At 51.1% G+C, this 27,891-nt stretch overlaps 1 protein-coding gene across 2 annotated transcripts in view; it reads right to left on the minus strand.

Moving 5' to 3' along the window:
- Positions 1-27,891, minus strand: part of PTPRN2 (protein tyrosine phosphatase receptor type N2) — a 985,554-nt gene that overhangs the window by 70,251 nt on the left and 887,412 nt on the right. For both annotated transcript variants that reach the window (XM_007983635.3, XM_037991107.2), the window contains one exon: positions 12,556-12,703. In XM_007983635.3, coding sequence (XP_007981826.3) covers positions 12,556-12,703 — 148 coding nt within the window. The remainder of the gene's footprint in view (positions 1-12,555; positions 12,704-27,891) is intronic.

Consider the following 27,891-nt stretch of genomic DNA (forward strand, 5'->3'; position numbering starts at 1 on the left):
GTGGGCCGAGGGACGCTGCGGGCTGTGGAGGAGGGCGGACTCTGACTCCCGCGTGGGGTGACAACCGCTCCTCATGCGGAGAGTTCATGTGTCTGGCAAATTTCTATTTTGTGCCTCTCTTACTTCTTACGAGTTGTTTTTAGAGCCAATGGGATGATGGCATCCAGTTCCCAAGTGCCCTAAAGGGCAGTTTCCTTGACGTACAAGGCCTGGGGAGGGCCTTCATGTTCTATGAAGGAAGGCAGGTGGCCTGGGACCTCTCAAGGCCAACCCCAGGCTGGAGATGAAGACAGGGTGGGCCCACGCGCAATCAGCCCTGGCCTGTGCTCGTGGAACTGAAGGCTGCTCCCTCCTGTTCTCAAATGAAACATCATACCTCCCTGGGGAGGCAACACAGAGCAATGGCAGGAGCCACAGGATGAGAATTCATAACAGCCTCATGTTTCCATTAAGAATGGGTGTGCTCTTCAAAACTATAGTCTGAGAATTTACTGAGAGGCCAGGAAAACGTGGGAACTCACCTAGAGTCTTCCTTCACCTGGCTCTATAACGGAGTTAACTTCAGTGGGTTAAATTAACCCACTGTGCACATTCCTTTTCTGAACCTTTACTATGTTTATCATGTGTTAGTGCATTGTTCAACAATATTTCAGGCCGGCTGCAGTGGTTCACACCTGTAACCCCAATACTTTGGGAGGCTGAGATGGGTGGATCACCTGAGGTCAGGAGTTCGAGACCAGCCTGGCCAACATGGTGAAACACCGTCTCTACTAAAAATACAAAAATTAGCCAGGTGTGGTGATGGGCGGCTGTAATCCCAGCTACTTGGGAGGCTGAGGCAGGAGAATTGCTTGAACCCGGGAGGCAGAGGTTGCAGTGAGCCGAGACCACACCACTGCACTCCAGCCTGGGCAACAAGAGTGAAACTCTGTCTCAAAAATATTTTTGATGTTAGAAAAAAGAGTATTTCAAATTACTCAGATGTTCCATATTTTCACGGATTAGATCCTCTTCTCATCCTGGACCCAGTGGCCATCCTGGGCCATGGACAGAACGGGGACTACCTTCCTGTTTTAGGCTGAAGAAACTAAGGCTTAGAAGAATGGAACGACTCATGTGGCCATGGCCTCGTGGTCCACAGGGGAGCGCAGGGTTTGACTCCCAGCCCCATTGCTTGCCAGCAGGCGATCTTGGGTAAACTGTTCAGTGTTCAGAGAATGCATAAATGGCACACAGCAAGCAATGAGGAGCAAGGTTGAGATGACGGTGGACACACACCCAAATGGGTAGGTCAGCCAAGCTGGCAAAGTGTGTTCTTGCTGCCCTGTGGTGGCAGAACATATGGAGCGATTTTCATAGGTGCCAACAGAAGAGACACATCCCACAGTTTCTTCTTGAGTATTATTAGGGCAAAGAGCCTTGGAAGATGGCCAAGCTAAGCATGTTAGAGGATGCAGTGGTGTAGCCATTAATCATGATCTAGAACCTCCCGTGCCCCCCCCCCCCCCGACTGCATCCGAGGAAAGTGTATGGAAGACTCCTCTGCCTGGAACATCGTCTTGCTACACAGATCTCTGAGGATGGCATTCCCCCAGGCCTCCTGGCTTGCTGCCCACACTCAGGAAGCTGCTCTGCAGGGCCAAGAATCTGCCTCCCACCAGCACACAGGCTCCATGGTGCTGCTGTTTGGAGAATGCGTGAGGCCATCTGTAAAGCCACTGCTGAGTCCTGGAACTCAGCAATGGGGTTCCTTCCTCCCAGGGGCCTGACAGAACTCAGCAATGGGGTTCCTTCCTCCCAAGGGCCTCATGGAACTTGGCAATGTGGTTCCTTCTTCCCAGGGGCCTCACATGTTCTCTTGGGCTCTCCAACTGCCTCTGCTTTCTGTGAAGGTTTGAGCTCAGTCATTTATGCCGGCGGGAGACCCTCTTCTTCACGTTGATGGTGCAGCCTGCGGAGAGGTTGAGCCAGCATCTTGCTCCTAGAGGGTCTGAGTCCTGACTCTTCAGTGGACAACATGTTCCAGGATGTGCTCCGCAGCTGGCACCAGCACCCACAAGCTCCTGCTCCGAGTTCATGGTGTCCATCGAGGTCTGAGGGCTGCAAAGGCACATCCTGGGGCTGCTGTCCGTCAGCAAGGGCCATCAATGCTGCTTAGGGGGTCCCAGCTGGTCACACACAGAAAGGACTTTGAACTTGTCAGAATTGAGGCAAAGGAATAAATGATCAGACCACATTTGTTTCAATACTCTGAGAAGCTACATGGGCTTGATTCTTCGCAGACCTGGGCACTGGAAGACCAGCAACAGTGAGATGACGGAACACATTCTGAAGGGGCAAGTTCTTTTCCTCCCACACACTCCCATCCTTAGTCAGCAGGCAGACATTCTGCTTCCAATTATGCCTTCAGGAAACGCTCAGCTCAAGCTATAAAGATCATCTAACATTTAGGTAAGTCAACTGAGTGTCATTCAGGGGCTTCCGCAGCTCAGCATACAATGCTGCATCTGGGCAGACTGGGACGGGCTGGGGCTGATATCCAGAAAGCCCTGCCACATCCAGAGAGGGTCATGAAAATGAGACCTATCCCAGCCACCGCTCAGGAGGCATGCCGCCCACCACTGAGCTGAAAAACTGAGCGCGCGGCTGGTGGCTGACTTCTAAACTGGACGCATCAAAAGCAGGTCCCAGAAGAGCAACAGTGGTCCCAAATGGCATGGTCATGAGGCTGGTTTTGTGTCTCATGTCTTAAATGGTTTCAATGGCATCCCTCGCAGATCTTTCAGAAAGTTGCCCCCCAATGGGATTGGAGGCGTGTTGGGCAGGTGACCTGGGGCAGGTGGACTAGAAGGAGCCTGAAGCCCTGGGGGATTCCCATACCTGAAGCAATTTTAACCCACACTAGTCTCATTGCGGGCATCTGTGTAGAAGGAACTCCCCAGGCAGGGCTGTGTGGGGGCAGGATGCAGCTGGAACAGATGCCAAAGGTATGTGGGTTGCCGTGGCCGGGCAGCGCCTCCCCAGTCACTGAGCTGACTTGGAGGCACCAGGTCCCAGGGTTGAGCTGCATACCCTCCCCCAAAAAGACACACTGGAGTCCCAGCCCTGGGAACATGACCTTATTTGGAAATAGGGTCTTTACAGAGGTAAGCGAGTGGAGGTCATTTGGGCGGCCCTAATGCAATATGACTGGTGTGCTGTTAGGAAGGAGGAATCTGCACACCCACACGTGGAGGGAGAGCGCCTGTGTGAAGACGAAGACAGCCGCCGTCCTGCTGGGGAGTGAGGCCACCAGAGAAGCCAGCCCTGCTGACAATCTGCCCTCCACTTCTGGCCTCTGGAACAGGAGACAGCTCGCTTTGGCCCCTTACACCGCCCATCCCTGGCGCTCTGTCCCTGCAGCCCTCCAGGCCCAGAGCACCTGGAGTGACCTGGGTTTGGCTTCCCGTGCCCTGAGCAGCACCTGGTGCCTGCACAGAGAATGCGCCACCTGGAGCCAGCCTGCAGTCGTGCAGTGTGGGCAACCCAGAGACCAGCTCCAGACATAGCACACGTGGCTGTGTGCGCTGCTGACGACTTTCTCACAGGAACAAGAACAGTTTTCCGAAACAGGGGCACAGGTATCAGACAGGCAGGGCCACGCGGACTGCACCTCTCCACCGAGAGGCGGTCCATCAACAGTGATGATGAAACGCATCTGTGCCAGCAGCCAGACAGAGACACAAACGGCTGGGGGACGCCTCCAAGGAGCTGAGACTGCGAGCAGGGGGCAGCTCACACACCTTATCACCAGGACACCGGATATCACCAGAAGAACAGCCCTGGCTTGTGGCTGTGCTGCCTGAGATTAACGCGTTTTGTGGATCGGGGGCAGAAGCTGCACCTGTGACTCACGGTCTTGGGGTCGCCAGGGGAGCCGCAGATGGCCGTGACCTCTGCCCCCACAGCACGGGGAGCAGGGCAGACTGTACCAAGCAGGCGCGTCTGGAAAAGTAAGCGAGGAGATTCGACAGGAAACCTGCGCATTAGCTTCCTAGAGGCGCAACTGATAGGCAGGTGTGGACAATGCCCAAACAGCTCACAGGAACGACTTACTTTCGCGGCACAGGAGGGGTCGTGGTCAAAAGGGCACCCACAGAAACGCTGGGGTGAAGCAGGGAAACCGGGTGGGCGCGGCTCCGGCCCGGGCAGAGCCCCCCACGCCCCACAGCAGCTGAAGGCCCCGCCTCCCGGCCCGGGGAAGACACAGCAGCTCTGGAGGGTTGATCTCACTGACAAGGAGAGTCCCGGAGAAGGGGCCGGGGTGCCTCCGGCCTGGGTGGCCGAGGGAGGAGGCAGGGAGAGCCCTGCGGCTGAACGACCCAGAGCGACAGGCCCAGCCCGCTTCCAATCCCGCCTCCCGCGTCGGCGGCAGAACGTCGGTGGTTCCTTCAGCCCTGAAGCGCTCCACAAGCAGGTCTAGGGCTCTGACGAGGCGATTTTCTGGGCTAAGCAGCGACGGTGCCAGGTGACTCCGCTTGTCCTTCGTGTCCACCGGAGGGTCGGCGGGTGACTGGTTCCCAGCGCTGTACGCCTCACAGAAACAAAACCGGAAGTGACGGTCTCTGGGATATTACGGCAGAGACGGCTGCGCGGAGACACAGGCCCAGGCGGGTCTGGCGGGCCTCACGTCGCGCAGCCTCAGCGCGGGCGCCTCCTGCGGCCGGAAGCCGGGGACTTCCGCAAACCTCGGGGCCTCAGTCAACGCGAACGCGTCACCTCAGGCCCCGGCGCTCAGAGTCCAGGGCGCAGCCGCCGGAGCGGGTGGAGCGGGCTCCTCGCTGAGCCGCAGGGCGAGCCCGTCTCGTGCCTCTTCCCGCGGGAGGACGCCGCGGTCCTTCCCCGGTTCTCCAGCCCGCATTCTCCACACCTCGCCGCCTCCGTCTCCCACACGCGGGGACCTCTCCCGACACTGGCCTGCCTGGAACATGCCAGAATCGTCTCCCTAACCAGCAGCCATTGATGAGCAAACCTGCATCCGCGGCAGCCTGAACTGCCGCTTGTCAAGTAGTCCTCGAGTCTCGGACCGCAGGGGGCCTGAGGGCATCCCGGGCCGCTGTCCTGCGGCCCCCACACAGTGTGCCGGGACTCGGGGTCTCTCCCCAAGAGCAAACCTCGGCGCCGCTATCCAGACTCCTCGAGCCCCTTACAGGCCACATGGTCCGGGCAACCCTGCCTGTCACAACTGTGACCCTGTGAGCTCACAGGGCGGCCTCCACATGCTTGCTGGTGGAAGACCACAAGCAACCGGATGCCTTTGAAAGCCTCGTTCTGCAGCAGAACGGCTCAACGGGCCAATCAGAATACAGGGAACCATGAAAGAGGTGGGAGGAGGAAAAAGGAGGATGGAGAGGAGGGGGAAGGCAGGGGAGGAAGAGGAAGGCAGGGGAGGATGGGGACCGGGAGGAGGGAAGATCGGGAGGGGGGGACGGAGAGGAGGGGGGACGGGGGAGGGGGAGGAGGAGGAGGACGGAGAGGAGGGAGAGGACAGGGGAGGAAGGGGAAGAGGGGAGATGGGGAGGAGGGGGATGAGGAGGAGGTGGGATGGGGGAGGAGGAGGACAGGGAAGGAGGAGGATGGAGAGGAGGGGGAAGATGGGAGGAGGGGGGCAGGGAAGGAGGAAGACAGGAGGGGGGAAGATGGGGAGGAGGAGGGACAGGGAGGAGGAGGACAGGGGAGGAGGGAGGACGGGGAGGAGGAGCACAGAGGAAGAGGGGGAGGATGGGAGAAGGGGAAGGAGGGGAGGACAGGGGAGGGGGAGGACAGGGGAGGAGGTAGGACAGTGGAGGAGGCCAGGGGAGGAGGAAGACGGGAGGAGGGGAGGACAGGGGAGGAGGGGGAAGACAGGGGAGAATGGGGAGGACGGAGAGGACGTGGACAGGGAGGAGGTAGGATGGGGAGGACGACAGTGGGGGAAGAGGAGGTCGGGAGGAGGGCAAGGACAGGGGAGGAGGGGGAGCACAGTGGAGGAGGAGGACAGGGGAGGAGGGTAGGACAGGGGAGGGCCAGGGTGGGGCTCGGCTGAGGCAGCGTTTGAAGTCTGTGGCCTGTGGCAAGGCTGCAGAGCAGGCTGGTCATGTTCCTACAGCATCGTGGAGACCTGAACACTCCAGGTTCTTGGGAGATGGGGGTTCTGGAAGGGGGAATTCTCGAAGTGGGCAGGTGAGCTTCTTGTGCGTTTGCAGAGTTCCCTACAGACTCCCACATGGACAGTCTGTGATTGTTTGGAATGGGAAGGTGGTCACTAAAAGAACAGATTTATTAGGAACCATTCATATCAGGAAAAAAAGTCAGGGGCAGCTGTTTCAAAATTAAACAGACAAAACAGACACAAAACCCAGAATGCAATGATGAATCTTGACTGCATCCCGGTGGAAAAAACAAAACAGACAACAGATAACAGACTGTGTTGTAGAGAAAAGGGTGGGAGTCCCTGGGAGTGTGTAATAGCAACATCCCTGTGGGCTGAGCTGTGCCCTGACGCCCCTGCATGGACACCCCAACCCCCAGGAACACGGAGTGCTGCCATGTTTGGAGACAGGGCCTCCAGAGAGGTGAGCAAGTGATGGTGAGGTCCTGAGGGGGGGCCTAGTGCAGTGGGTCTGCTGTCCTTAAACAAAGGGGACCCTTGGTCACAGACAGCACCTGAAAGCCCCAGGGAGGGCAAACCCCAGGGAGGGCCTCGGACACAGCCAGCCCTGCCACACCTGGACCGCAGCCTCCGGCCTCCAGGACTGTGAGGAAATGCAATTCTGTGGTTTCAGCCGCTCATCTGCTGTCTCCAAAGCCTAGGCAGATGGGCACAGCTGGGTGTTAGAGGGCACTGAGGAGTTTTTGTTAATTTTCTTAGTTATAACGGGGCTGTTGCTACCTAGGAGAAGGCCCTTGTGTTTAGGACCTGCAGGCAGGCTAAAGTATGTGGACGTCATGATGCCTGATACTTACTTGAAGTCATCCAGCCAGAAAATAAATGAAGTGCTCTCAGGTTATGCGAATACGGCCAACACCGGGGGGCTGGCAGGCGTGGGTGGTGGGTGTGCAGGTGACACCAAGCTACCCCTTCCACTTGAGTGTTTAAAACTCTTGTAATAAAAAGTGAGGGAGGAAGTCATGCTAAGCCAGCCACACTTCTGCTCTGGAGAGAGTCCTGTAGGAGCGGAGTTCGTGGGTTGCGGCTGGGTCTGTGCTGGGGCCATGTGGGCTGCGCTCTCCTGGGAGCCGCTGACCTTGGGCTCCCTAACCTCCTTCAGCCCCAGCTCTGTCACTGTGTGAATCTCAGGGCTGTTTCGAGGATGAAAAGGAGGTGTTTAGCCCCGTGCCTTGCGTGGAAACGTCTGATGAGCTTTTGCCAATGTGCTCGGGGCCTGGGGACAGCTGGGGTGATCCCATCGCATGGCTGGGCCGTGGAACAATCTCAGCCCCGGAACCAGCGCCTGGAAAGTCCCACGGTGGATTCGTGTCGTGGGGGAGGACTGGCTCAGCGCTGGTCCTGCGGACTGTGTTTTTATCAATGACTTGACTACGTGAAAAACATGTCTATAAAACGAGCAGATGGCGCCGAGCTGAGAGGGAGGTGACGCGGTGACTCAGGAACCACAAGCTCTGGAGGCTGAACAAGAATCGGTTACAGGAGATGAACACAAGGCTCGATTCTTCTGTTAAACTTGACGGTCACCAACGGGAGGTGGGGGGCAGGGGGTGCGCGAGGCCCTTGGCTTCACTGAAGACCTTAAGGAAAGACTCTGGATGTTAGTGGGCTCGGCCTCAGGATCAGCCGGCACTGAGGTGTGCACCTGGCAGGATGAACGTAACTTATGGTGGATAAAGGGGGAGGCCTGATCCAGGAAGAAGCACGCTGGGACCTGGGGCCCCTCTGGAGGGTGAGTCTTCTAGGTCACAGGGAAACAGCACGCCCAGGAGAGGGTGAGCCTGGCCGCTGGCATCCTGAAGGCCAGGCTCGCCCCACACTCTGCGACACCCTCCCCGCACGAAGATTCTGTAAGTGGAATCGGAAGGAGGATGTGAGAAGGACAGACAGCCATGCCACACCAGGCCAGATATCTTACGAACCTATTGGTTCAGCTTTAAGGAAGAGAGTAAAGAGAATCTAAAATCTGAACTTTGAGCAGCTAAACTGTGTGGAATGTCAGTGTGGCTCCTAACTGACAATCCCCCAGCACTGTTTCTTGGCACCGGAGGTCCTGAAGAGCTCACAGAAGGTGCACTTGCAGTTCTAGTTCAGAGATGATGCTTTTAGACAATCTTTCCCTTCGAGAAGTAGCCTAATGAGAAGGACTCTGCAGATCTCTTCCCTAAAAAAGAATCTGCAGTCTCTGGTAGAACAGCTGCCCAGAACAGCTTCTGCCTGTGAGGTAGCAAAGAAAAAGGCCCACACAGAATTTGCTGGGATATTTTCTTTTCAGTACCAACAAACTGACAGCCCTCCCAAATCCTAGGGGCAGAGTCGGCTGGTGCTGAGATCAAAAGGGGTGGAGGGAAGGCAGCCAGGTTGGGAGTCTCTCTCCTGTGACTTTCTTGGCGAGGTGACATATATGCTCAGAACCTTTTTCTATGGAAGGAAAAAGAAAACCCTGGCTTAATCATCAAAATTAGGAGAATCACCCATGTATTGATCTTTAAAAGCAAATCATGATAATTTTCGGTCACTCAGAAGAAACCAAGGCAAAATATTCCTCTTAGGGGACTCTGCTTAGAGTTTTGGGAGAGAAAAAAAAACTAAACCAAAGGTTTATTTAGAAAGAAATTGTTTTCTGAGTATTCTAAGGAAAGCTATGCTTAGCCAAAGTGCTTCAGCCCTTGTACATGTTTCAAATACTTCTGCAGGAGTTTGTAATGGACGTAGATTTTCTCCACACACACACAAAATCTCAGGTGAGCCCATGACAGCCTATGAGGCCGGCACTGGGGAGTCTGGGCTTCAGCTCCGACGGGCCAGGCTCTAAACCCCAAAGTTCTTGTCTGCCAAGTAAGGGGGTTTATTGTGAGGACCAGAGACGGCACATTCACAGGCATGGGGGACACTGGCTCACCATGCCCTGGCGATGCCACGGTTAGGACGATGCTCACGCAGCTGCAGCGCAGGGCCAGCGTGGTGACCCTGACTCCTGGGAATGGTGACGCTGTAAGGCAAGGGCCTGGGAGGTGCTCGCAGCCGTGCCTCTGGCTGTGAGGCGGCTATGATCCTCCAGCAGCAATGCCCTCAGAAGCCGGGAGATGCGAACCCCACATGACTCTCCTCACTGTCTTCCTGTCCCTGGGCCTTCAGCTCTTCGTTGTCTCTGTCTTGTCTCTCTGCATTGTTTCTGTCTTGTTTCTCTCTCTCTCTCTCTCGTTATTACAACATAGAGGCAAAAATACTTTTTTGTTTAGGATATGGCACCAAAATAGTATCATATCCCCGTTCTTAATTTGAAATGCAGACAAGTGAAATGCTGCATAATTCTTTTTTAAACATTCAAATAACAGAAAATGCATATTAAGTTCTTTAAACTTCTGAGATAATACAACTAGACCTAGCATGCTGCCAGCCAAGCATCTCATAGTGTGGGTTTCCTTCTCCTTTGGGGGCTCATTCGGATCAGGGTGCATCCAGGAAGTCAGGCGACCGTGTCCATCTCCTGGGTGGAAGAATGACCCGGGGAAGTGCTCCATGGGGAAGACGAGGCAGGAGAGAAGGGAGGGGTGGTCCCAAGGACCCCTTCCATAGACCTGGGAGTGCCCGGTGAGCGTGAGGAAAGGACACGGTGGGAGTGCCAGGTGCAGAGGGAGGACTCCATCCCGAAGGTTCCATCCCGAACGGAGGACAGCGTGACCGAGCACTCGGATTTGCTTCCATCCCTGCACAGAGGATAGTGTGTGCCCAGCATGTGGACTCGCTTCCATGGCGACACGGAGGACAGCGTGGAGCCCAGCTCGAGTGCCACCCACCTGCCATGACAGCGCAGCACGGGCCTTTCCAAGCCTCAGAACCATGGGGAAGCTGGGCCTCCTGGACCGTGTGTGGCTGTTTTGGAGCCAGTTGTGTCCCGTGCAGAGCGCAGCAGCCGCAGGTGAGGCAGGAGCGAAGACGAAGGAGGCGGCCATCTCTCCGGGGCCTGGCAACAGGGAGAGCTTTAGCCAAGCCACTGTCCCCCTGAGGACAAGATCTCCTTCCTAAAGGCAAGACGGCCAGGAGTATGGAGAGGAAAGTAGGGAATACAAGTTTGCTCAGAATAAACCTATGTGTTCATGAAAATATTTCTATCTAGGGTTCTCCCAGGAGATGAACTTGCCCTTCTCTGTCTTCCCTGGTGGCCTGTCAATCCTGAAGGGCAGTGCTGTGTCTTCACATCCTGGCACATGGGTCAGGAGAACCCTGGGAGGAGGTGCAAGTGGCTTCTTTCTGGCTCCAGCGTGAGTCTCAGGAGGGAGGTGCTTCCCCCCCTTCACCCGTGACCTGGCTCAGAGTGGGCAGGGCCATCCTGATCCCCACGAGAACATCAGGCGCCCATCCACGTGTGGCTGCCCTGTTGGTGCTGGCTGCTACCTTGAGAGGCTGCCTGTGTCCCATCTGAGCATGGACCACTTCACCATCACTAGGTCCCTCGCGCCCAAACCCCCATCCACACTGCACAGACAGAGCCCAGGTGGCTGCAGGGCACACGGGAGGAAAACCCCATCGCCAGGTCGTTTCTGCCATGCTCTGGGCTGTCTCTGGGGAGGACGTGCTGTCAGACTAATATTTACAATGAAACACCTCACTATCCAAGTAAACGACCAGACACACAGAGACACGTAATGCATGCTTACTGCATGGCTGTTTACCATGAACCATGTCACCACTCAGGACTCAGCAGGACACCCCCTCACCGCCACCCTCACTTGCCCTACCACACCGGCTTCGCTCCCCACCTTCTCCTCCCGCAGGCTGCTCCTCTCTGAGGACAGTGGCCAGGCCCCCCTTGGTCCATCGTGAGTCCCAGAGCCTGTCAGTAGCCCCCGACACACAGTAGGTGCTTAGTAAATATCTGTTAGTTGGCTGATGGGATGTATTGTATTTTGCTTTTCTTCTAAATATAAACTTTATAAATCACAACAGCTTCTGTTTTTAGATCTCTTTAGGGTTAAAACCCTCAGACCTCATAGAAAGTGGTCTGAACACTAAATGGGTAGCAAGAAGCGTGCACCCACATGGGTGAATGGGATTTTACACAGGTTTGCAATGCTCCAGGTTAGTTTCTGAAGGAAAACAAGATTCCAGCTTCTCTCTGTTCTGACCGGTAACACTTCCTGAGGGCTGGAAGGAGTGCAAGGGCAGCGCCTCTCCCTGGCATGCACTGGGGCTGCCCTGGGGGGCTGTGCTGCTGGGCACGAGGCCAGGCGGTGTCTCAGGGACACCAGTCTGGTCCCTTGACTGGCTCTGAAGGGCTGAGGCAGGGACACAGTGACAGAGAGACGGCCTCGGCCACAGGGGACACTGGTCCCGCCTGCTGCCGTGATGCTGAAAGTGAGTGTGGCCGAGTGGTGCTCTCGAAGTGTGAGCTGACGAAGCTCCCTCTGTCGCATCAGAGACATGCGCGAGGGCCTTGTCTTAGGGTCCTCAGGAGAGTAACCAAGGAACTCTACCCATACTGTCATTTAGATAATTCATATCATTCATGAATCAACATTGCGAGTATCTACTTCCCTCCGAAACTCTGGTCAGGAACACATCTAGCACCCCCTTCCTCCCAGCGGGTGGGTTTATAACCAAGCAAAGTGCGGAACCTCCCTTGGAACCTGCTGTACACAGAGAGGGTGAGTGAGGTGGACACCAGCGCCGGGCGGCCCTCACCCTCCTCATCCCGTAAGCAACTTAGCGCCTCCTGCGCTGCGGGAACACGGCACGGTGTCTCCTCCGCTCCACGCGAGTCACTCGGAGAACTGCTGGCTTACGTTTCCATTTTCTGGCAATGATCCCTAGCTAGGTAGTAGGTGCTCAGTAATGTTTGTGGAAATAGCTGTAAAGTTAAAGACGCTGTAAAAGCGACCACTGTTCATCCTGTGCCTCCGGTGTGCTGGTGCTACGCTAATGACCCCATCTAATTCTTACAGTAGCAATATTTCAAGGACGACAGCATGACCCCAGTTACAGATGTGACGTGGAGGCTCCAAGAGGTTCAGGAACATGTCTAAAGTCACACGGCGACAGAGAACAATAGAGCTGATGCCCACTGGGGTGCAGATGTCCCCAAGCCCGTGCTGGAGGAAAGGAAGACACTGGTTCCTTGTTGGTTGGGCTGGGGATGGCACTGCAGAGGGGAGATTCCCATGAGGGCCTTCCCAGAGCAGGCAGGTCTGCTGTAGAGGAGGGGGTGCCAGGAAGGAGGAGGGGAGGACTGTCCAGACCCTGAGGACGGGGCTGTTTCCCCGGCCTGTACTCTGGCCTCCTGCCCCTGGGGCTGGTATGTACAGGTCAGCACGGCCAGTTTCCCCCTCCCGTCACCCTGGCCTCCCGCCCCCGGAGCTGGTACGTACAGGTCAGCACGGCCAGGGAGCGGTTCTTGGGCACGTTCTCCTCCTTCTGGGCCACAAGTGAGCTGTTGGGCTCCGCCTGGTAGGCACACAGAGCCTCCCACTCCTTCTCCAGCCGGTTCTTGTTCTTCAGGTGGTCCTCCATGTAGGACTGAAAGTGAAACACAGGGTCAGGAGTGCTCCTGAGTGGGGAGCCCAGACTGGCAGATGCACAAAAGGCAGCAGAGGCCTTCGCACATGCCGCGTGGGCCGTGCCCACCATGCTCACAAGCTTGGGCCGTGCCTGCAATGCGCATAAGCCTGGGCTATGGTGTGACGTCATTTAATTAGAAGCTCTCATTTCCTCCAACGTGTGCTATGGTGCACAATGCATGTAACACCATGTGACTGTTAAGTGAATATGTGCATTGTTATTACACAGATTTTACACGTGTAAATATAACCTCGGGTGTTAGGTATGTGTTTGGGGATCAGTTTACCACTGAGATGACAACAATTATCATATCCTTTAATTACAGGGACAGGGAGCTCAGACCAAGCTCTTGCTGGGGCCATCCCACGTTCCCATTTCTGCTTGCATAGAAGTCATTTTTCTTAAAACCGACACACTTTTCTGAACCCACTGGGTGTGATGCAGTTCAGAGACCCGGCTGCTTTGATCCGTGCAAAATGCGGAATAGCTTCTAGCATGAAACAAACACAAATGGATGGAAGCAAATATTTTGACCCTTGGCTGTTCCAATCTTAATTTTTCTGGTGCTTGTCAGTGAGCATTACTATGAGCAGATGAGGAAACAAAGGCCTTCTGAAAATCACCCTCCACAAAGACCCCCGTGCCGCCAGCACAGCCGCTCGCTTCTTATTCGTCTGTATGGTTGGGAACTGGCCCTGATTTTAAGGAAAAGCATTTCAAAGGACCAAACCCAGCTGCACTATGGCACCCCAGGAAGTGACAGCCTCATCTGCTGTCGCTCTGCTTGTGGATTTGCAAGGTGCCACGTGTCATGTGTAGACACAGGTTCCAAGCGTGTCCACACAAGAAAATAAAGCATGTGCGTGCACACATCATCCTTTGCTGCAAAGCAGCCGCGCACTCCACTGTCAGGCCCGGGGTTCAAGCCCTTCTCACCTTCCACCCACCCCCTGACATCCCCTTCGATTGATCCAAGGAGCTGGGATGGTCCCTCCCTGCCCACTGGGCCGGTTCCAGGAGATAGGCGGAGAAAGAGACACGCAGGGAGGGAGGGCTGGACACAGCGAGGCGGGAATCTCAGCTCATTGTGCCGTCTAGTGGAAGTTTTGATCACAGCCAACCTGAACCCATGCAGCAAACACACACCCTGCCGTGCTGGCCCGGCTCACACAGGAGCAGGTGCATCGGGCACATGTGCTGTTTAGCGCGACTCCCCTGCACCCGGGTGGGCGTGGTGGTGGGGGACAATCGCCTGGCTCAGGGTGGGCACTCTGAGGCCGCCTGTTAGGAGGTCCCAGGTTGTCACTGTCGTCCCCACCATGGCCGTGCTTGAGCTGGTTGCGAAGGGCAGAGGGACTCCAGTGTCAATGAGAAGACGCACCGACTGCCCACTCCATGCAGCAAACGCTTTTCCCACGCCACGCCTTGAGCCTTGGGAGCACACCCGCGCCAGGAACAGAAACATCAGGGCGGCTCTGAGCCAAAGCGAACGAGTTCGTCCACTCCCGTCACCAGCCCCAACACCCAGGAAGCCTCGGGGTTTCTTGTGCATGGAAGAAGCACCCCATAGAGATGTCTCGAGTTACGAAATTAGGCAAAATTCTAACGGCTCAATCTAGGAAACGTGAACTACACATTCTTTCTTTTGAGACAATCATGATGGAACATCAAATTCATATTTTTGTAACAAAGTTACCCTAATAGGAAAAACATTCTTGGATGATATAATATTTAAGTTTTGTGCAAATACTGACCAGCTCACCCAGCCCAAGTCTGGTGTGTGGGGGAACCTGGGAGGTGGATAGTTATGATGAAAGAATAGTCCCAGTCTGTTTCTGTAGCTACTTTCCTCAAGGTGGGCTTATGTAGAGTTCTACAAATAGGTAGGTATAAAATGTTCCTGGCGAAATGATTCTAGGTCCTAGCTTTTCTTTGGAAAATGCTCTTTTCATAAAATCCATCACAAACAAATGGGCTTCCTTCAATAAAACATAATGGGTTCTAAAATGATGAACCCTAGCAGGTTTAATCCAATGGAAAATATTGTCTGCAAAAGAGGCATTGGATATTATCTTAATTCCTATAAAGTGCAGCTGTTTAAATTCTCACATTTATCTTAACTTGGGAAGCAAAATTATACTCTAAGTTCTCTTGAATTTCTAAATTTATGGCAAAAAGACAAACTGAGCCTGTGTGGCGTAAGGTTGGGTGGTAGGAGGGAGGAAGAGGTAGATACTGGCGTGATTTTTTTTTCACAGAGCATAAAGTCATCTGCAGAGGCACTTGACTCTATTAAAACTGAGATAAAGCTGACACCGCTCTGCACACGCCACTCCAGTGGGCTGTTTGTCCCATTCTGCTCATTTCAATGTGATCTGTTCTGTATTCTTCTATCAATATTTTTTAGGAAACATCCTTTGTGATATTAAACTGATGAAATATCCCCCAACCGCATCTTAGGAGTCTTTTTCCTCTTTCGTGGCTTGTAGATAAGATGCTTTTCATCTGTGAGTCTGTGGGGAAGCTAGGCCTTCATGGCAAAGTAATGTTTTAAACAATGAAAGCAAAACCAAAGGTACCACGGGAGCTTAGTACAGATGCTCCCCTACTTACGATGGGTTATGGCCCAAGGGTTTCTGAAGTTGAAAGTGCACTGAGGCCAGGCTCGGTAGCTCACGCCTATAATCCCAGCACTTTGGGAGGCTGAGGTGGGTGGATCACCTGAGGCCAGGAGTTTGAGACCAGCCTGGCCAACATGGTGAAACCTTGTCTCTACTAAAAATACAAAAATTAGCCGGGCATGGTGGCGGGCACCTCTAAGCCCAGCTACTCGGGAGGCTGAGGCAGGAGAATTGCTTGAACCTGGGAAGCAGACATTGCAGTGAGCTCACACCATGGCACTCCAGCCTGGGTGACAAGAGTGAAACTCCGTCTCAAAAAAAAAAAAAAATGGGCCGGGTGCGGTGGCTCAAGCCTGTAATCCCAGCACTTTGGGAGGCCGAGACGGGTGGATCACGAGGTCAGGAGATCGAGACCATCCTGGCGAACACAGTGAAACCCCGTCTCTACTAAAACTACAAAAAAAAAAAAAAAACTAGCTGGGTGAGGTGGCGGGCGCCTGTAGTCCCAGCTACTCGGGAGGCTGAGGCAGGAGAATGGCGTGAACCCGGGAGGCGGAGCTTGCAGTGAGCTGAGATCCGGCCAATGCACTCCAGCCTGGGCGACAGAGCGAGACTCTGCCTCAAAAAAAAAAAAAAAAAAAAAAAAAAAAAAGTGCCTTGAACACAGGTAACCTACTGAGTGTCACAGCTGAGCCTAGCCTGCCTTACACATGCTCAGAATACCTACCTTCCTCTGCAGCTGAGCAAACCCATCTCACACAAAGCCTACTGAGGATAAAGCGTTGAATATCTTACGTGATTCATTGAACACTGAACTGAAAGTGAGTAACAGAATGGTTGCATAGGTACTTGAAGTTCAGTTTCTATTTAATGCGTGTTGCTTCTGCACCACTGTAAAGTCAAACCATCATAAGCTGGGGGCCATCTGCACTGTGGCGTCCTGCATGTGAATGTGAACTCGGACGAGTGTAGCAACTCTACTCAGATGCCTTCTGGAATTATTAGGAAATTAACATGTAATTTAAACAGTATTCGTGGCCTCCCCGGTAGTGGGCATTTAGCTATAGGTGTTTTAAAAACTGACATTTAAGCAAACAAATCAGTAAGAAAAAAAAAAAAACTACAACAAACAATCCTACCAAAAAGTGGGCTAAGGACGTGAATAGACAATTCTCAAAAGAAGATACACAAACGACCAACAGACATATGAAAAAATGCTCAACATCACTAATGATCAGGGAAATGCAAATCAAAACCACAATGTGATACCACCTTACTCCTGCAAGAATGGCCATAACCAAAACATCAATAAACAATAGATGTTGGTTTGCAGTGAACAGGGAACACTTCCACACTGCTGGTGGGAATGTAAACTAGTACAGCTGCTATGGAAAACAGTGTGGAGATTCCTTAAAGAACTTAAAGTAGAACTACCATATGATCCAGCAATCCCACTACTGGGTATTTACCTAGAGGAAAAGATGTCATTATACAAAAAATATACTTGCACATGCATGTTTATAGCAGCACAATTCACAATTGCAAAATTGTGGAACAAACCCAAATGCTTATCAATCAATGAGAGGATAAAGAAACTGTGGCATACAATGGAATACTACACAGCCATAAAAAAGAATGATTTAACAGCATTTGCAGTGACCTGGATGAGACTGGAGACTATTCTTCTAAGTGAAGTAACTCAGGAATGGAAAACCAAACATCATATGTTCTCCCTGATATGTGGGAACTAGTTATGAGGATGCAGATGCATAAGAATGATACAATGGACTTGGGGGACTTGGCGGGGAGGGGAGGGAGGGAAGCAAGGGATAAAAGACAACAAATATGTTGCAGTGTATACTGCTCAGGTGATATGTCACCAAAATCTCACAAATCACCACTAAAGAATGTACTCATGTAACTAAATACCACCTGTACCCCAATAAATGGAAAAAAATCATAAAAATATAGTGAGCTCAGAAAAAAAAACCCTGACATTTAAATTCTTTTATTTTATAGATGAGTGCATGTGTGAGAGAGTGTGGTGGTGGGAGGGCTTAGTTTCTTAAGGCACTGCAACTTTTGTTACATAAATAGCACATGTAGAAAAGAACAGAAAATGAAGATAAGCAGAATGGAAACAAAGGCAGCAAATAACCCCAGGGCCCACAGCAAACTGTAAGGCAACCTTTTCCCCCAGGGCTGAGTACCTTCATTTCAGCTTTGGACATCCTCAAGAGAACAGAATTTACTTCTTTAAAGTGAAAAAGTGCTGAGATGAGGTTCACATCTTACAGATAAGGAAACCAAGGCCTAGAGAAGGTTAGCAATTGGTCCACAGCCCCCAGCGGCCAGTGGTGGCACCAAAGCCTGAGCCTGGCCTCTGAAATGCCCTGTGGATTTTCTCCTGGCCCGTCACTGCAGTCTTCTTGCCGATCTTCTTACCATCACCTTCTCCTTTCCAGTTGCTTGTCCCTGAACGACTATGTTGGCGTTTCTGGTGCAAAATTTAACCTATTTAAAAAATTACCAAGGGTGACTAGACTAGCACTGTCCTTTGTCTGAATTTCCTTTCACTAAGCTCATACTTTCTATCCCATAAGGCTGCTTCTCAGCCTTTGCCCCCTCCCCGCCGCCATCCTTCTCTACATTTTGTGCTGATTTTTCTGTAATGAACCAACCCAGACTTCAAGGTGCGGTTCAGACACCACTTCCTCCTCCAGGAGTCCGATCAGGACATGCCCCTTACCTACCCCATCCCATGATCTTTTTTTCCTACAACTCGCCCCCCACATCAAACAGTTACTGCTTCAAACATATGTCTCTATGGCATTCGTCACATTCTGCCTGGTGCTTTAACTGGGGGCTTCAAGCTCTGATTCTTCTCATGAGATTAATTTTTTTAGGGCAGGGACTGTGTTTCGGTTGCTTAGCACAGGCAGCAGGGACTCAGCTAATATCTGTGGAATAATAATGCCATAACCTGGAAATCTCTACAAGTGATTTATATTATAGGTAAACATTTTATTTTGATGATGGGCATCCAAAACACTGCCTTTGAATCTTCTGAAACTTGGAAGAACTTCCCCAAAACGGAGCATAAGGAACTTGGAATGTTTTACTACACATTCCCTTGCTGCATCTTCCTCTCTGGGGTTGCCCAGCAAACATCATTGTAACTCATGACAGACAGGTGTCAGTTCACTGACTGTTCCCGTAATAACCTGAACCTAATAGCAGTTGTATAAATTCGGAAGGGCAACAGTTCAGAGAGCTCTTCTCTACAACTCTTCTCCTTTTTTTAAATCTCCCTCATTCTCCACGGTCCAGGTCCCAGGTCACGTGCTCCATCTCTCCTGGAGCCTTCTCAGTGGCCTCCAGGCACCAGTGTGCACTGCACCTGCAGCTGGGTCTCCTCTGCAGTGTGAGCTCCTGGTGGTCAGGGATCCCTTCTCACTCCGCATCCCACTTCACACAGCTCCTTGCTCTGGGCTCTCTGTCAGTGCCTCTGAGTTGAAGCTTTATGAGGAAAGCTCTAGAATGAGCCGAGAGGGGCTGACCGGGGGAGTGAGCCAGCAAAGGCGAGACTGCACCACAATGCGTGCTCACGTCAGGAAATCCATGAAGAGTGAAAACAGGGAGTGAAGAATTAGTGCTGAATTTCAGTTGATGCAAGCTGAAGTGCTTAGGGAAGCTGGATTTGCTGTTGGTTCCCTGATTCTTAGAGAGCGTTTGGAGGCGTGTCTTTCATCCTTTAGAGCTGCTTGCTCTATAATTTTGGGTTTTGAAGGGCTCTTGGCTGGGAGAACTCAGTCTGACATTTTCATATTTTTAAACTCCATTAAGGGAATTTTACTTAAGCTGTTTCTAGATGAGCCCTGAGTGAAAAGGTATCTCCAACCTTCTCAAATTCTCATACTTCCTGAGGGCCTAGACATGATGTGCTTGTGGAAGAGTGAATTCCTAGATCAAACCATTCATGGAGAAAGCCATGGGGACTCAGGAAGTGGGTTTCCCAAGTGTGTTGCCAACATCCACTGACGTAGATCCCAGAGCACATGACATCCACACCACAGCGGCCAAAGATGTGGCTGCATTCTTTTTCACGTTCTCACCCTTTGAGAATGACACCATCAGAGCTCACACAATCTACTTTGTTAGAGATACGAATTCAATCTAAGGTTTCCTCTGTCATCCTCCTCTCGTTTCTGAATCCATCCTGCCAGTCCCTGTCTCATATAGTTTTCTAGCTCACCCTATGAGACCATTTAGAGTTGGGGCATTAAGGACAGTCCCTGGGTCACAAGACTGAGTGCTGCTAGACGGTTTGTGAAGGAAACAGTCTCCATGTGTCAGGCAAACCAACTGGCTTCCACATTTAATGGAATCATTTTACACAGAATCCCAAAATTTGTGTAACAAAAGTGTGATTCCATGAACGCTTTGACCGAGAACGTGTTCACAATGTATTAACATAGCCCAAATGTCGTTGGCACTGTTTTCCAGTCAAATGATCAACACCTTGAGGTCAAGGGGGTGATTTCTAGGAACATGGAGCACAGACAGTCCAGAACACAACAGGGTCTGTTAACAATTGCAAGAGCACCGTCTCTTCAGGAGAGGAACCGCGCCTGTCACCCGCAAAGATGGACATGGAGAGGAGCTTCTGCAGAACAGGAACCCACATGAACACAGTGGGAAGGCACTGGACTTGGTGCTGATAGAGTTCTTAACAGTCTGATACACAGAACAGTGTGGGTCCCTCCCATGGCTACTTTTTGGCGTGGAGCCTTCCAGCAAGTCATGCTGTCTCATTGAGCCCCATGGGTGCGGCCCTTCGTAACCTGGGAATCACAGCTCACGGGGGAGAGCCAGAGTCTGTGTTCCCAAGGAGGTTTTGAGGGATGATGAGTGAATATGGGAGACACAGTTGAAGGGGTGTGCCCTGGGAATGGGGTGCTGGAGAGTCTCAGTGTTTCAGCAGAGGAAGAGGGTCCTGGAAAGACTCTTCAGTTCCCTCCCACGCTCTGTGGCTCCACTGCGTTTCTGGGGACACTCTTATCCTTTTGTTTAAGGAAATACAACATGATGAGCCACCACAAGTACCAGCAATTGAGCGCCACATGAATGTGCGCCTAGGGCTGACCTCAGGGACACCGTCAGGGGGCTGCACTGTCACCCCTAGCAGGGCAGAGCCACCACTGCTGACACCATCAGAGGGCAAATAACAAGCATGGCTCCAGCGTTCTGCTGCCTCCAGGGACGGCGGATTCCCAGCAAGTGCGCGGCTCTGTCCCTGCTGAAAGCTGATGTGAGCAGCGCTTCCTACTGAGCTTGTGTTTCCGCGCCTCCCTGTGGACGTCAAGCATGGTCCAGAGCGTGCCACTCCTGTCTGCTCTCTTCTGTTCACTTCTTTTTTGAAGAGGGAAATATTTCATGGCCTGTCTTCAGGAGGGGAAATACTAGGAAATGCCTGTTTAAGAGACTATGTGAAACTGAACTTCTAGTTCACAAGGACAATTTCTCCGCTGGGAAGAGAACACCAGCATCCCGTGTGCGTCTGACGCAGGACCCGGCACTCACATCACATCCTGAGACTGTTTCATGACACCACCTTACTGGTGTCGACATTGAGGGTCGGTTTCCAGGAGTTAATCATCCCATTTACTGAAAATAAGAATTATATTTCACCACATGCAGCAAGCCAGCACTGGGTGGGAACAGGCGTTCAACTGCGGCGTTCATGGGGAAAGCACACAGTAACCTGTGCTGTGGGCCACGCTCATCTTCCTGTTGGCACCAGGAGGAAGTGCAGCTGCCACCTCTGAGTACTGGGGTAGTGCATTTGGAGACTTGTAAAGGGTCCAAATGTGGTTCCATGTGAATCCCATCCACAGGCACTGGGATCCTGGATCAGCCAATACCAACTCACCTGTTCCTGCAGACCCTGCTGCCAAAGACGCCCGTAGAACCCGTGGGGAGGTAAAAGAAAGACTGGAGCAGGCCAGTGCTATTTCAGCTCCATTCAAAGTCACAGAAATTAGGTTACTTTGGCATCTATCTGTTGGCTGTAACAATGAAGGAGTGAGATACTGAGAGGTGCAAGATGATTTATTATTATTATTAAAAATAATAATGAGAATAAACTCCCCATGCAATACTAAAACTCCAAAGGATGGTGGACCATTTAAAAATGAGAAAAAGCTGGTCCATCTGGCATTATTTCACATCAATCAAACCACTCGTGCAGTGGAAAATGAGTCCCCACGGATGACTGGAGACGCCCATCATCACTCCGAGGGTCTTCGGATATGGGACAAGTGGAAACTGTCCTGGTGAAACTTCGTGACTACAACAATGCTGCCAGCCCTGGAGACTTCTTCCCACTGTAGACAAGGCGTGTTAAGGAAAGCTGGGCTTTGGGGAACCCAGTCACTAATGGGAAGGCTATACTTCTCTTTTCTACATGGGCGCCTGTTGCAGCACAATGCCCTTTAATTTACCGAACATTACAATCAAACCTTTTGTTAAAATGAAGAATAGAATCCCTTTACATTTTCCTTCCTTGTGACGAGACCACAGGTTTGTGTTTTGAAGTCACAAGTTAGAATAATGCTTTTAAAAGCAAGGACTAAGCTGCTTCCACTGCCATTTGGAGAAATGATGACCTTTTCTTTCTTTAAAAATAAACATGGTCACCTGTCTTCATTAATACATGAAAGGAAAATGTTCATGTTAAATTTTTGAATTCCATAAGTAAGACATTTGAATTCCAAGCAAAACTGTGAAGAGACGAAAGGAGAAGTTCAATGAGCTTGATTGTCTTGGCTCAGCACACACAGCTCTGGTGGCTTCGGGAGCAGCAGACGCTTGATGGAAAGGTATTTTATTGTCTGTAGATTGCTGCATCTGACATATTTTAAATATTATTTGTTAATATTATGCAGCAGGAATGTTAAAATATTTAAAATTAGAAATTCAAAGTAATACATGTAAACACAAAGAAGAACAGATAATGGTTAAAGGATGAGAAGATAGTTTCACTATTTCTTAGTTGAAGAAAGCTCTTCTTGAAACAGGAATCCTGAACCATATGACCATATTCAACTTGCCATCTGACTCTTAGAAAGCAATGCCCACAACGTGAGGCGGCGTGGAGTGAACCGGCTTCTTCACCATCCTGCTCCTCTAACACGCCGTCTGCCCATCACAGCACCAACTGAACCTGCTTCTTCACCATCCCGCTCCTCTAACACGCCGTCTGCCCATCACAGCACCAAGTGAACCGGCTTCTTCACCATCCTGCTCCTCCAACACGCCGTCTGCCCATCACAGCACCAAGTGAACCGGCTTCTTCACCATCCCGCTCCTCCAACACGCCGTCTGCCCATCACAGCACCAAGTGAACCGGCTTCTTCACCATCCCGCTCCTCTAACACGCCGTCTGCCCATCACAGCACCAAGTGAACCGGCTTCTTCACCATCCCGCTCCTCCAACACGCCGTCTGCCCATCACAGCACCAAGTGAACCGGCTTCTTCACCATCCCGCTCCTCCAACACGCCGTCTGCCCGTCATGGTACCACCTTTGACTCGCCATGGAATTACAGGTCTTACCCAACAGCTGTAAAAGGCATTGTTCCGGCTCTCCAAACAAGGAGCTGAAGATGCAGGGCAGATATGCACACATTACCAAAAAGCACAGGCCCACGGCAGCCAACTCGAAGTGCACCTGCATGCCAAGCTGGAGTCTGCTTGAGAGAAGCAAACACATGGTTTTGGAATTCAGCCTCTGGGTTATCTGTACAAAGCCAAAAAGAAGTAGAAATGGGACCCATGGAATTAACAAGAGTGCATGAAAGACCACTCATGGGGTCTGCTCGCTTTTGATCACATTTTAAAAATTGCTTTCATGAAAACTTGTTTGTAAGGAGGAAGAATTCCCACACGTATCTGCGGTACGTCGCATGCGTCCCTTACCCCAGGGAATGGGAAGTGGTCCACACAGAGGAAACTGGCAAAAGCCTCCTCCTGTGGGCACCACAGCTGGCTTTCCTGATGGATGTGAATTAATGCCATTTATTCCAACCTTTTTCTCTGAGAGTTTTTTCTCCAGCTGACCTATTCCGAGGACCACCTAGAACCTCTGGCAAGTCCAGAGACCCTTGAAAACTGTTCTCCCTGTGTCTTAATGTGACTTAGAAATCCACTTCCATTCTTTGCCTTGTTACCAAACTGTGGAGTAATAGAAAATTATAAGCCATTAAGGTAGTGGAGAAAAGTTCAAACACTTCGAAATGGAATCTTCCAGAGAAAGTCCCCCACTGGCATGCAGTTTGGGTGGAGAAGGTGAAGTAGCAGCCACAGGAACAAGCTGTAGAAGGGGAAACAATGTGTGGTGTGTGTTGGTTTTGAGACTGGGAATGCTACTGAATTTTCTGCTTTATTTAAAACTTTTTCATCACCGAAAAATAAAATACACTCACTGAGAATTAAGAATGCCCTCACTTTGGGAGGCCGAGGCAGGCAGATCATGAGGTCCGGAGATCGAGAACATTCTGGCTAACACGGTGAAATCCCGTCACTACTAAAAATACAAAAGATTAGCCGGGCGTGGTGGCGGGCGCTTGTAGTCCCAGCTACTCAGGAGGCTGAGGCGGGAGAATGGTGTGAACCCGGGAGGCAGAGCTTGCAGCGAGCCAAGATTGCACCACTGCACTCCAGCCTGGGCAACAGAGCAAGACTCTGCCCACCCCCCACCCCCCCAAAAAAAAGCCCTTCAGATAAGGCTCTCAAGAAAATGACATGCTTTTTTCAAAGTCTTATCAGAAAAACACTCTAAGAGGACAGATCCCTTGCCTCTAATAGAAGCACTGGGACGTGATCACAGACCTTATGTACTTTTGGAAGAGCAAAGGGAAAGGAAGGTTAACTCTTTGCAAAGTGGTGTGTTAAGAGGACATGAAAACTGGCTCCATCTCGATTGAATAGAAGCTTCAATAAGTGTATTTTTATTATAGTTTGGCTTTTGGTGTTCCAAATTGATAACAAAGGCCAGAGTTGTAAGACATCACACTGGTAAAGGAGTTCTTACACAACGCCCGGGTGCCCTGCGGGGTACTTCCTGGAGTCCGCAGCCGACCCAGTCCCTGTGCCACCTTGAGAAGGACTACACGAAGACCTGCGATGCGTGGAGAGGTGGCCTGCTGCACCGACGCCCGGCGATCCTCGATTTCAGTTTATGACTTCCACTAAACTTCTGCTACACATTTACAGAAAAATATGACAACTTGATCAAGACTTAACAACAAAAACCCCAATGGAAGATGTTAATAATGAACACATTCTGTTCTAGAAATGTTCTAATTAATAAACTTAAAAAGATAAGTAATTTTTTCCTTACCACCTACTCTTATTAAGTAGGGGAAAGTCTTGTTCTTTCATACGATTGATGGATTGTTTTACGCTGGGCATTTTTTAGCAAGATATCATATTAGGGAGTGTGCGTAGGAGGGGGTGACGGGGTCACCTGCAGAAAGACTAAGAAAGAAGCTGTTTAATAATGGGGATGATGACAGAGGCAGCACTTTGTATTTCAGGCTGTCATTCTCAGAGAAGTGCAAAGAATTTTAAATGAACAATTTTATGAATCTTATTATCTTATTTAACATCTTAAAAAATTAAGGTTATGTGAACATAGGTAAAATACAAAGATGAATGCTTATAAGCAATGGAAAATAATTCAGAGAATTATACTATGTTTTCCATAAATGTACAGCTATTAATATTTAAATTTAGGGCAAAAGAGGTCTGCTTGGCATTCTAAGTGAAACGTGAATGCCTCACCTGGTTTTGGGACGGAGGGCTACGAGCTGCTGTCATTTCAGTCGGATTCCTGCCGATGCTGTGGTGGTCTAGTCATCTGTCCCTTCGGCCACCCAGTTTGATTAAGCATGTCCTATAAGCCAGGGATGGCCTAGGTTTGGGGGCACAGGAGTTAGCTGGCCAAAGACCCTGTCCTCATGGGGTTCATTTCTTTAATTTATTTTTTTTCTTTCTTTTCTTTTCTTCTTTATTTTATTTTATTTTATTTTTTTGGAGAGAGAGTCTCACTCTGTTGCCCAGGCTGGAGTGCAGTGGTATGATCTCAGCTCACTGTAACCTCCACCTCTCAGGTTCAAGCAATTCTCCTGCCTCAGCCTCCCAAGTAGCTAGGACTAAAGGTATGAACCATCATGGCCAGTTAATTTTTGTATTTTTAGTAGAGATGGGGTTTCAGCATCTTGGCCAGGCTGGTCTCGAACTCCTGACCTCAGGTGATCTGCCCGTCTTGGCCTCCTGCAGTACTGGGATTACAAGCATGAGCCACCGTGCCCGCCTCATTTCCTTAATTTCTTTAGGTGGAGGGCAGATCATCTACAAGTGGATAAACATAGCTTTAAAAAGTGATTTCAGACAACAGTGAGTAGTAAGAAGATGCGGACAAGAGTCACAATGCAGAGCCTGAGTGTGGGGACGGGGTGTGCCTGGGATGGGACTGAGGGGGCCCCTCAGAAGGGTAAACTCTCAGAGCCATGGGCCGAGTCCCCAGTGCAAAGGACCTGGGCAGGGCCTGAGTGGGGGTGGGGGTCCTACAGGGAAGGGATGGAGTCTCAGGCGGGATGGTGTGGCCACTCCGGGAGGAGGGAAGGTTGGGGCTGCAGAGAAGGAATGGATGTGAGGGCAGCGGTGCCCGGCAGACCAGGGAGCTGTTGGCCTGCAAGGACTCAGCAGCTTATTTTAAGAGCCATGGAAAGCCTTCGAGAGTTTAAGCCAAACACGCTTGTGATGATGGTGCTTTTGAAAGACTATCCTGGTTCCCAGGTGGGAGTGGAGGCTGCAAGTCAGGAGTGCTGCAGCCGGCCATGGAGGAGCAGGCAGTGACCGTGGAACAGTGCGTGGGGAACAGCAGCAGAGGCAGGTGAAGGGAGAACCGGGCAGGATGCACCGCGTCCTGCAGGCAACACGTCCGAGGATTCCCGTCTGCTCATCTGACCTGCCCTTCCTCACACAGCTAAGATGTCTTCAGCCCTTTAGCTTGCAAAATATTTTGTAATTGTTTCAACTCTTCACCCCTCACAGAATCACAGCAAGGAAAGAACCTAATGATTTGATCTGAGAAGCAAGGTCATACCTAGCCTTAAGTTACCTGAAGTTAAAAGTCTGGATAAAAATCTGAAAAATTCTATCCATAACTCTGATATTTCCAACAGCCTTCATGCTTTTGTTATATGGGCAAGACATTCAGACACTGGATGGCACTACACAGCTTTCATCGAAGGTAAGTTTGCGCAAACTACCATAGAAAATTAACAGCCCACAGCTTAACCCCAAATTTAAAATCTAAAAACAACTGAATCACTAACCTAACCTGGGACGCCTTGATGTACTTGTCCACAGATGAGGCGATTCCTGAAACACAGACCAAGGCATCCTAGTGCGTGTGTGCACACAGGGCTGCGTTGTAAATGCAGAGCGACCAGGCACGGTCCTAGCAAGTGAACTATCCCCCACAGGTCAGGGGGGCCGTACGACCTCTTCCAGACCCCCCGGGCTCCAGTTATTAAATGACTCCTGCAATCATGAACTGCTTTCCAGACAACACAAAACAATTCTGTGAAAGATTCACAGGCTGACGCAGGCTGACAGGGGTTCTAGTCCATTAAATCCATTTCAAACTGAAACCAGGGAGACAGCAAGGTTGAGCAAACCAGAATTTTTAAGAGATGAAAACTACACATCTGCAGTGGATGTGGTCACCTGTCTATTCTCCTTGGATACTGCGTGTGGGAGGAGCCCAGAACTTTCTAAAGAACCCAACAGGCCTCCAGGTCCCAGATGTTCCGACCAGCCAGCATGTCTCGAGTGTGACGTTAAGTCCAGAACACACGTGAAGGACGGCACACTGGTCCATCTCCCTGGACGTCCTTTCTCCTGTTCACAGCTACACAGAGCTCTAACCAGGCAATGCCGCACATATAGTGTCAGCGCCATCAGTTCAATGGAAAGAATCATGAGGACAAATACGTAAATGGCAGGTGTGCGTTAGGCACTCCCCTCAAGCTAACTGTTTGCTCTTCATGGTGTCTCTAACGTCTGACACAGCCTGGTACATCCTACATGATCAGTAACCATGTGTTGGATGAACACAGGGTACAGACACCTACTGAATTGCATTGTGGGAATGTGGGAGTGCTTCCCAGTTTCTGATCAGAGGCCTCTTGTGGTCCAAGGCTGGTCATGTGTGCCAGGTACATGGGTTTCAGGTAAGTCACCTTCACTTTGGAAGTGCAGGTGCGACGTACTGAGCCATGGTGGTGCTGCCACCAAGGGCTTTTGGACAAATGGTTACCAGGGTTTCATGGAATAATTTTCTTCACGAATATTTGTCATTTACCATCTAAAATCAAATGAACAATCAGAGGGAGAGAAGGGTGGAGATCTGGGACATTAAACCAATTTTCATTTTTCTAGAATTTTCTCCTAT

Source organism: Chlorocebus sabaeus, chromosome 21 (genome assembly GCF_047675955.1).
Source record: "Chlorocebus sabaeus isolate Y175 chromosome 21, mChlSab1.0.hap1, whole genome shotgun sequence".
Classification (NCBI taxonomy): Eukaryota; Metazoa; Chordata; class Mammalia; order Primates; family Cercopithecidae; genus Chlorocebus; species Chlorocebus sabaeus.